This window comes from Pteronotus mesoamericanus, unplaced genomic scaffold (genome assembly GCF_021234165.1).
Source record: "Pteronotus mesoamericanus isolate MK-2021 breed Mesoamerican mustached bat unplaced genomic scaffold, CSHL_Meso_final contig_27, whole genome shotgun sequence".
Lineage (NCBI taxonomy): Eukaryota > Metazoa > Chordata > Mammalia > Chiroptera > Mormoopidae > Pteronotus > Pteronotus mesoamericanus.
In genome coordinates, this window is record NW_026555115.1 from 26,227,246 (window position 1) to 26,238,372 (window position 11,127).

The 11,127-nt window shown below is 36.0% G+C and overlaps 1 protein-coding gene across 1 annotated transcript in view; it reads right to left on the reverse strand.

The window, feature by feature from the left end:
- The window catches only part of SLC15A2 (solute carrier family 15 member 2), a 30,204-nt gene extending 19,819 nt beyond the window's left edge, over positions 1–10,385 (reverse strand). The window contains exons 1-5 of the mRNA XM_054575222.1: positions 10,266–10,385; positions 8,336–8,423; positions 7,592–7,733; positions 2,769–2,861; positions 1,559–1,658 (exon numbers count right to left, since the gene is read on the reverse strand). Coding sequence (XP_054431197.1) covers positions 1,559–1,658; positions 2,769–2,861; positions 7,592–7,733; positions 8,336–8,423; positions 10,266–10,370 — 528 coding nt within the window. The 5' untranslated portion in view covers positions 10,371–10,385. The remainder of the gene's footprint in view (positions 1–1,558; positions 1,659–2,768; positions 2,862–7,591; positions 7,734–8,335; positions 8,424–10,265) is intronic.
- Positions 10,386–11,127: the final 742 nt, after the last annotated feature.

Below are 11,127 nucleotides of genomic sequence, written 5' to 3' on the forward strand. Positions count from 1 at the left end.
GTAATTCACCTAGTGCTTATGAAAAGTGGCTGATGGAAACTTGGAGGTGGGTGTGTCCTATTATTAAATATCTTTGTGGAGCTGGGTGTGTGTCCTATTATTAAATATCTTTGTGGAGCAGTTATCAATGAAGCAACTTTCAAATAAAGTTGGTAATGCTTTATTCGTTGTGTACTGCTGTACTTCGTTTTGGCACCCCAGACCTTTTCCTGACACAGCAAAATGTCCTCCCTATTTTCTATTTTATAGTGTATTTCACTTCTTCTTCTGCTCTCTATTTAAACTTTATTTCATCCACATATTTGCATAGTTCATCATGTATAGAATCCCACTTGTCAAAGCTGTGTTATTTCTCCAAACTCAACAAACAATTATGGTCTATGGATGCCAACACATATAAAGAATATAAAAAGATTACTAAAGTGGTTTGAACGGAAAGAGACCATTTAACTTATGACCTCAGGAAGACAAGACACTAAGAGAAAACAGAGGGAGAAAAACTAGACCCATGGTAAATATCTATAGAAGAGGGAATGGATACATGAAGACAGACCAAACAGAAAACTGAGAGCAAAAGGGAGGAAGGCAGAAATTTTGGCTGATCTAAGAATAAACTATTGCCCTTCCTTATTTCTCACTGCATCCTCATATAGGGCCACTCTTACCTTATTCATATTCTTTTTCCCCCATTGACAATGAAAAGTATTTGTAAAAAGAGAGAATAATCAAGCCCAGCAATTTTCAACCTTTCTCATCTCATTGCACATGTAAACTAATTACTAAAATTCTGTGGCCCATCAAAAAATATATTTTTTGCTGATTTGACAAAAAGTAGGTCTAATTTTGATTTATTTATACCAGCTGGGTACTGCTGTGTTGCCTGTTGTCATTTCTTTTTTAATTTGACAACCTAATGGAAAAGAGATCAGTGCTCCTGGTTAAATAGTCAGGTACTGCATGTTTTGAAAATTCTTGTGGCATTATCATTTGAAAATTGCTGATCCAGACAAGTTCATCTATAGAAACTCATCCTATTTGGTCATTTTGCCCTTTCATAGAGTCTCAAAGTTAGAGATACTTAAATCATCTCTACTCTACTCATCCCCTCACATTCCCAAAGTGTGTACCGCATTTTCTCTTAAATACTTCAAGTGAGAGTAAACTCACTACCTCAAACTCTGCCTGTTTAAAGTTTTTCCTTCCATCAAGCAAAAAGCTAGTTTCCTATAGTTTTGGTCTCAGGCTTAATTACTGACATTTGCCAAAAATGTATAGAGAGCAATTATATTCTTTTTCATTCTTTTCTTATCTAGGCTAAATATTTCCCTTTCCCTCAACCTTTCTTCATAAGAGGTGTCTTTTAGCCCATCTACCACCCTGGTCACTTTCCTTTGAACAGTTTCACTTTTTCTCTCTATTAATGACCAGCACCCATAATGAAACACAATGCCTCAGATACCATCTCACCAGTCAAATACTTCAATCTTGGCAAATGCCAGGTACCTCTTTTAATATCTGCTCCAAATTCTTGAAAATATAGGATTAACAGGACTCTTACATGGTTTTTTTCAAACTGGTCTCCACCAAAAGCTGCCACGCAGGGTTTGATACCTCCTGTCCCCAAAGCTATTAGACTCAGGCCGACCAAAGATAGGACTCTGAAATGGAGAGGTGAGGACACTAACCATATTGATATTAAGCACATCTGTAGAAATTGAATGTAGAGCTACATGAGGGGAAAAAAAGTATATAAGGGCAAAGACTTCCTTTACATTTCTAACCTGTGGGCACTTTCCATCTGCTTTTACTCCCAGGAAAGACTTGAGGACACTTAAGAGATTTATGATCCTTGAGCCTCTGCCAGAATGCATTTATTACATGGGAGGATTTTGTCCCTGACATTTTCATTTACTCCTTGTGTACAACAAATAGAAGCAAGCACATATTGAAGCAACGTCAAAATTAAAGCTCTGGTTCCCAGTCTTGTTTTAGTCAAAGAGGCAATTCAACAGAAAGACCTTATGAATTTCTATTCTATTAATAAGCACACAACACAATGTTAAAATTCATTATAATTAGTAGGAGCAGTGTCACTGATTTTTGATGGGATACAAATAAGGAGGTATCTAATATTTATTAAATTGCAAAGAAAATTCTTAACTTACTGGATAAATACATGTATAGGCACATGATAAGCCTGAATACATATGACCGATTTCTTAAACAACTGTAATCATCTTTACTGACTGAACTGACATAAAAAGCTATGAAATGCTTGTTGCCCCATAAACATCAATAACTGTAGTAAAAATGGGTAGAGCATCTGGAATATATGGAACTACACATAAATGAAAAAATATCCAAGCTTTGAATATGACTTCTATAATGAATTATAAGGAAATATTACAGACATTTTTTTGACCCTGGTAAAGTACAGATATATGGATAGGTAAATAGGTGAGGGAATATTCAGGGCATAAAGGTTTTAATGTTTATCTTCAAGCACATGATGAGTTTTTATGAAGAGGATAGTAACTAGGCATTCTACAAGTCTCCAAATATTAATAAAAACAAATTAACTCAGATAAAATAGGAAAGAGTTTGACTGGTAAATAATTTTTTCTTAACCAATTTGGTAATAAAACAACAGTAGGTTATAAAATAAAGGGACTTCTTTGATAAGAAAATGGAAAATAATCTGTAATGAATACATGAGATGTTTACCTAATGGAAGAAAATGGTTCAGTTTATTCCATGATTTTACTCACGTGTGTACTACGTGTCCCCCCAGTATTGGTAAGGCACCCAAGGACTTGATCACATGGCCAAGCACATACACCAAAGATAGAGAGATAATTGTCCTGTTGAGAGAGTTAAATTAGTCAGCCTAGAAACAGCATTCAGAGACTTGAGTAATATAAACTCAGAGTTCATACTATTCTCATTGCCAGGATACATAAGATGGGAGGAGGGAAAAATTACCTAGGAAATTCAAATAGAAATAATAAAGGCAAATGAAGTAAACAGACCAGAAAAAGAGAGAGGAACTCTTTGCCCTGAATGTTAGAGGTTTTAACCAAGTGTAGGAAAGGAGCCAGAGAAATCTGAATGGCAAACAGAAAGTAAAAGAGTGAGAAATTCTGGTAAGAACATATGTAGAAATATACACACTGAAATTAATCATATGACCATATATACAACACACTCTTTATGTTTATCACCACACTATTATTCTCTTTATGTATAAGTAGAATGTTAGTAGGAAACTTGGAAATTCTATATCTGTAATTTTAAAGTATTACATGCTAATGTGAAATATAATGAATAAAATGAAGGTATCAAAGAGAGAGGCTGAAAATACCAGAAATTTAGGTGTGGATTTCTCTTTCTAAATGTCTAATCTTCCTAGGTTGGCTCTCCAGGGAAGGGATCTTAGAAGATTCATAATGGCAAGTAGAGGATAAAAAATTGGGTGACTAATTACTATCAGAAGGGCTAATTAAAATGAGAACGAAGGGGCAGCATTTTGCAAAACATTTTGCAGGTAGGGTCTTCTAGAGAAAAGTTCTCTTTTTTGGAATAAAAAGAATAGAAAGAATGGGAATGAAAAGGAACTGAAAAAAGGCCAGCTATACAAAAGAGATGATCTATGTTAGATCATCAGAGAGAAAAAGCAAACAGAGTCTGAGCTGGAGTAATAGCATCTGAGTAGGGAGATCAGAGCAATATCAAATTATTGAACTAAATGAGTGAGAGAAGTATACATGGCTTAGAAGGAAAATAGTCATCTTTCTAGGTGAAAGGTTAAGGATATGAAGAATATAAGAGAGGAAGCTAATGGCAGGAAAGTAATAGAAGGAGAAAGAAGTCAAGAAAGACTTGGAAATTCCACATTTGAAATGAGATCATTGGGATCATTGTAATTCCAAACATATAACACAGAACTGTTTTAAACAGACTCCCATTTGCAAATAAGGAAAATAAAATCAGAGGGGTCAAAGTTTTGATAGTCCTAAAGTGACATTCCAATTAGTATTAGGATTAGGTCTAGAACTTCTAATGTTCTAATTCATAGACTAGTGTTCCTTTCATGTTATCATGCCCAAGTTAATGTAGAAATAGAAGAGGAAAGAAGAAGAACTTTTACATTTTATTTCACCTCCAGAACTAATTTTAATTAGAGCTTAGAAACTGAAGAGTATGTGCAGTGATCACAAAGGAAGAGACCTGGTGTGAAGAGCATCAGCTCTAACCAGACAGAAAAGATAGAAGGGAGGAGAAAGTGCTATAGACCCACTAGGAGAAAGAGAAAGCAGAAGTGTAGATAGGACATCTAAAAGCATATTTGGTAATAAACACATTTAAGAGAGTGGTTGTAAGTGATTGTCAATATCGAGTCCGACTGATAGGCATGGGTTACAGGATATGAGAACCAACAGTAGAGATAAAGGTCACCTTCCTGCCAGCCCACAGCTATCAGTCTTGTGACTACATTGAGGGTGAATAGATTTATTAACTGAAACATTTATCAAGCACTCTTCTAGATGCTGGGGATAAAAATATAGATGAGACTTTATTCTCTATTTAGAAGAAAATATTAGACTTTTACATGAATAATTATAAGAAGATAAGAATTTAGTAAATGCCATATGAGGATAAAAAATAAGTTCATAGATTAGATTACTTCTGACTAGTAGTGAAAGGTGAGGAGCAGAGAATAATCCATAACATAGGAGGCATTTGAACTGAGCCTTAAACAGTTTGGACAAGGGAGGATGGGCAGAAAAGAGATTCCACAAAGTAGAAACAGGGCAAACAGAATAGGTAAGATATGCACTGACTATTATTAGGGAAATATTAGTAGTATTCATTTTTCTCTAAAAAATATTCTTCAAAGGAAGTATGACAAAAAGAGCAGAAAGGTCAGTTGGGTTGAGATTAGTAGAAATGGATTAGTCATCAGAAAATTTTGAGCAGAGTAGTAATGTGAACAGAGACTTCTTTTAGGAAGATTAATTTGGCATAGTAGTAGTGCATAGGCTCAATTCTAAGAAAAAGATATGGGAAGTGATGATGACATTTTAGGTGTCCACATCAATAGCCCAATTTAGAGGTAATGAAGACCAAAACTTGAGTAGTGGCAATAAATGGCAGTGAGATTCACTGTTGAAGAGTGATAAATGTGAGAGATAGTGTAGAAATTGAATTGGTAGAATTTGATAACTGACTGAATGTGGGTGGTATAGGTTTGGAAAGTGGGATAAAGTAGAACATCCAGGAGATAAATGGCAAGATGCAGTTATAATGCATACTGAGTGAGAAGTTCAGATTATGGAGTTTGAGGAACTATCTGCATATAGCTAATATTGACACCATAGGACTGCTAAAAGAGAATCTGGAGAAAGAGAAAATGATACACCCTGCAGAAATGCCTACAATCAGGAATGAGTTAGGTAAACAAAAGGGAAAAAACAGAAGTCAATTAAGGAAGAAAAAAAAAATATGAGGAAGAAAACCAGAAAATGCAGTGTTAGAGAAGCCCAGGAATTTTCAAGAATACAGGAATGATAAACAGACTAAAATGTTAAAACAAGTACAAAGTGGATAAGAATCTAGAAAAGACCACCAGAATTTGTTAACAAAAAAAGCATTGTCAATGATCTTAGAGGGAAGAATTTCAACAGGATAAAGAGATGATTTATGCTGTATTTTATTGTACTTACCAAAATCTGCTGCTCTGCATTTAAAGTAGTTGCATATGAACAATATGAAGCAGGTATTTGTGTCTTATCTAACTCTTGATCCCCCGTATTTTTTTGAACAAATAGATGTTTGACAAACATTTACTGAATTAAATGCTATCAGATTAAATTAAATTGAATTGGATTCTACTGCATTACCTTATATTACTCTGCCTTAATGGGTGATAATGAACAGTAAGAAAGGAAAGCAACAAATATAGATGATTCTTTTTAAAGTTTGGAAATAATGGTAATAAGAAAAAGAAGACAGTTTGAAAGGAGGGTTAACAATAGTTCTGTTTGTTTAAAGCTATCAGAGATCTTCACCTGCTTCTAAGGGATAATTTGAAGGCAAGAGAGAGGAATATTGAGGGGAACAAAAAGCCTAGGGAGAATAATGTAGGTAATGGTGATACATACGCAAAAATTCATCAAGCCATACACTTAAGACCTTTGGATTTTTGTACTTTATATGAGTCCTACCTCAGTAAAAATAATTTAAAAAAATAAAGAATACCTCAAAAAGGATTGAGACAGAGAGTGTAAGTGGAGATTGTTATATTTCCTCTGAAATTGATAGGAAGCTATTGTTCACCAAATCCCAGAGCTATGCTCTTTTAATTTTAAAGGAAGTCATTTAAAAATAGATAAAAGTACAGTACTAGTTATATATGTAAGTCTTCTATTCTATAACTGAATAGAGACCACAGCTTATTCTTTTTATTCTGCAGGTAGTGCCAGTCCCTTATATGAATGGACTTGGAAACGAATACTACATAAGGAGCATACATACATCTCAGCCATCCACTCACCACCCCCCTTTCAAGTCAGAAAACTGTTTAGTACTTTATATATAGGTTGTAACTATACATAAGATGCCGATCAAACACTTTGGAACAATGAGATATGAACCAATGTTTACTAAAGAGGATTCCTTGAAACAGTAGGTCCACAAGATACCCTGAAATAATATTCTATGATCAGACAAGTTTGGGAAACACTAAGTGACATAGCCTTCTTTTTGAGATTTTACAGTGCATATTAGCATGTTAAAGTCTACAAGTCTTGCAGTAAAGAAACATTTTAAGCTTCATTCAGCCTTGCATTTTCCAAACTTATTTCACCATGAGATCTTTATTTTCCTACACAATACTCATTATATCCTATACAACCAATTTTCAACAGGATTGAGAAATGCTAATTTAGATAAATCTATAGGGGACAAATCCACAGAAAATAACTGAGTGATGGATATCTAAGATCCATCTCTAGCCTATGAGGATAATGTTATAGGGGATAACTATAGTAGGTGCTATTTTCTTAGTGTCTCTTGGTGCTATTTTCAGGGACTTAAAAGATTCAACTCAATTGAATTGACCATTAGCCTAACTCATAAAAACATTTATATTCTCAACAGGAAGAGGTTAGAGAAGAGAAAAAGAGATGGTAATAGAACAGGAAAAAGGGACTCATAGGAAGATACCAAAGGACTTGGGATGATTCAATATGGAGAGGAGATGGAGAGTATATCAAATAGTTACACTGAGGTCTCTAAAATTATAAATTATAAATTTTCTTGTGGGTAGCAATGTTTTTTCCCCCTGAGATCAGAATAAGAACTGGGTTTAAACTACAGGACAGAGGATTAAAATTAGATTTAAGAAAGTAAAAAACTCCTGATTGAAAAGGATGTAAAAATAATGGAAAAACTGACAATGTCTGTCTTAGAGAGATTCTATTTGTCATGGATGACACAATATATTCTTGTTTGGAAGAAGAGGCTCTAAGTGGTAACCTCTGCTCAATTAATCTGTGAAGCTCTTGGGGATGTGATCTTCCATCTTCCTTACTTGAATTTTCCCAACCATGAGTCAGCAATGGCTGCCCCCAGGATGGGAGTGAAATAACAGAGGCTGCTGAAGGCATGGTATACAGATGTGGAAGTATCTTCATTCCAGTGCAGGAAATACAGGAAGTACAGGGTCAGCACCGCTAAAGTGAAAAAAGGGAGGCAAAATAAGATAGATGCATTAAATTGACTTATGGAAGAGAAGTACATTTGATCTCTGGTCTTTGAAGGTGATCTTGGCCTTCAATATTCCTTTCAGTGAAGGACTGAGGAGTGACTGCCAGGCACTAGAAGCAGGGCCCATGGGAGCTGTGAATGGGGTGATGTTTAGTCTACAAATTCAATATTCTTCCCTTCAGTCTATGTGCACACATACCATCATTAAGGCCATACATATAACATGGTACTTCTAATATCCCTTCCTTCTCCTTCTCAGCAACAATACAGTTCATAGAACTGAGGAAGAGATATGAAAAATGGAATTCAGATAGTGAACATTTTCCAGTTTACATTCTCACAGACCCTGTTTTGGTTTCTGTTAGGCCTTTCTATTCTTGCCCTGTATCACTTATTAGGAGAAATCCCATGAGGCATTTATTGTTAAGTCTTGGCCAAAGGAAAGGACCAATTTGGATGAAGACAGAAAGAGTGCATAAAGGAAATAAATGCATACAAGAAGACCAGACATTACAAACATGGAGTGAGGATGAGTAGAGAAGAGTAAGACTGTGAGATACAAAATTACCTTTCATTCCATAATAGGAAAAACGCTCACAGAATTCATTCACCACAATGAAGACAATGCTCAGTGGATAGTTGGAGCCAAAGATTTTCTATGAAGCAGAAAAGACAATGGTTCAAACATAAGCTTCCCCCTTCCCCTGCCCCATTTAAACCACTATGTTGTTTCACAGCAGAAAAATTCATTTATTTTAAGTCACCATGATAAGGAATGTGAAGCAATGGTGCCTATTCTTCATGAAACAGCTACTATTTACTAAAAGTGTTTGCACTGCTGATTTAGGAATGATAGAAGCTATTCGGAATGTGACTTGTTCCTCATTCATTTATCATGGAACTGTCCAGACATTCCTTGATCCTAGACACAGGGCCTGCTTATCTTCCCACACCTACTAACTGAAAAGCCTGAGCAGATTAGTCATTACTTATTTCTAGAAACAGAACGAAGAGGTGGCCTATATAGAGAGCACTTGATATCCACACAGTTACATTTACATGTTGGTAACCTGCTTAGCTCCTCTGTGCAAACTAACCTCCTTGTCCCCACCTGCCCTTTTTGCCATGCTGGGAGGAATCCTGGCAATGTGATGATGGTTTCCCTACAGAGGCTGCTGGAATAAGGCTCAGAGCCCAACACAGATAGCTAAAGGTAAGCTGATTGATCGCCTTGACCTTAGGCAGAGAGTTCTTAAATCTTGTAAAATTAAATGTCCATTCATCCTTTGAAAGAAATTTGGTAATATTTTTTGTAATTCTATTGGATATTAAAAGGACTATGCTATTTCATGCACTGTATCAGTCAGAATATAAGGAATGTTATCTTTTATTTCGAATCCCTACCCATTATGATAGCCCAACAAATGTGAAGGGGGGGATAAAGATATGTCCTTGGAAGAGCCAAATCTTATGAGATTTGTATTGCCTCTTATTTCATAAGAAATTTATGCATCTTTGTAAGCAGACAGATTGTATGCGATCAGAAGATCTATAACAAAATAAATAAATAGATAAAGTAACAAAAATTTTTTTCCATTCTTTTATCCATATGGATAGATATAAGTAACTGTCTTAAATATTATGTAAATGTATGACCATAACTTGCTTGAAAGACATGATGAACTGGCTTCTTACCTTCCCAGCTCACAGTCTGAGAATTACTCAAACTGACATTTTGTTAACACACTTCACTAGCTATGTAATATTGTCACTCGCTGGCTTAACATGCTGACCCTGGTATGTCACTACACCTGTCATGATGCCTCAGTTCTTTTATTCCAAAGAAATGAGAATAATACCACCTATTGGCCCATATTAAGAACTCAGTAATTATTGGCTATTATTACTGTACCCTCTCAACTACAGGAATTTGATGTGAAGATTCCATGAGATAATGAATTTGGAAGTGTTTAAACAAGTATATAATGCAAAATACTGTTATTACTTCTTTGTTTCTCTATCCTGTGTCCCACTGTAAGCCGGACACATAGTAACAGAGACTGGATCTATTATTCTAAAATTTCTCTTGATGTCCAGCCTGACTCTGCACACAGGGGGAGCTAAGGGCTGAGTTTTTATACTGGTAGAGAGAGAACAATCACACACAGTTCTCCAGACAGGAGTCCTTGCCAAGTTTCCCTGGACTTTTAAATTACTTTTTTCCCCCTTTGCCCCAGATAAATTCAGAATATACATGCAATGACATACAGCAAATCCTGAATCTCAAATGAAGAACTTTGACTACCTCTTCTTGCTGTTTCATCTCCTAAGTAAAGGAAACCTCTGTTTAGATTTGGTTTTCATGTTAATTCTAACTCCAGGAAAGAATAGCTGTAATAACCTAATGTGGTTCAGCCTGAAGCTCCAAGAGGCAAAGGAAGAGAGCCAAAAGTGCAAGTCTACCCCTGTTAGAGGCATAAATGAATCTGGGGACTCACCGGAGATGGCTTCTTTGGAAGGCTGGGACATCGAGGTGATACCTCTTCAGTGGAGACAGGTGAAAAAAAAGTTTCCTTGGACTCATTTTTCTGGAAAGGATTCATCGCTGGTGTCTTTCTCTCTCTTCAAGCACTTGGCTTTGGTAAGCACTCGGGACAACTGCCAGCCTACTGGGAAAAGGGGAATAGGAGGGGGGTGGCTTCAGGAACTAGGTTTAACCCTGTGGGTGTTGGCTTCAGGCACTGCCTGACTCAGAGCAAAGCTGAAATCTATACGAAAAGAAAGGGTTGGGTCTGAGAGACTAGTTCATTCAAAGAATATTTATGTAAAAGCTAAAGCTGGAGAAGTGAGAGCAACACATTACAAGATGGGAAAGGCAGTGCTGGAGTACTGCAAAAGAATGCAAAATATTTTGGAAATAGAGAATAAAATAAAATATAATATTATAATTAATTTCACCTGTTTCTTAACTTTTAAATTATCATTTCAATATGTAACCAATTCAAACATTACTGAGATATTTTATAATCACTTTTTATCTAAATATTCACAATCCATTATGCATGTTACAGTTATAGCACATTTCAATTCAGCCTAGGCACATTGTAATTGCTCAATAGCCCTGTGTGGCTCTTGGCTACTATATTGGACAGCACAGAATATAAAATCACCCAGTCACCAGTCAAACCATTAAATGGTTCCATATTAACTTTGCACAATAAAAACAATCTTATTTCCTGACTGGTGTGGCTCAGTTGGCTGGGCAAAGCAAAGAGTTGCTGGTCGGTGCCTAGTCGGGGCGCATGTCTGCGTTGCAGGTTCAGTCCCTGATTGGGGCGCATGTGAGAGGCAACCAATCCA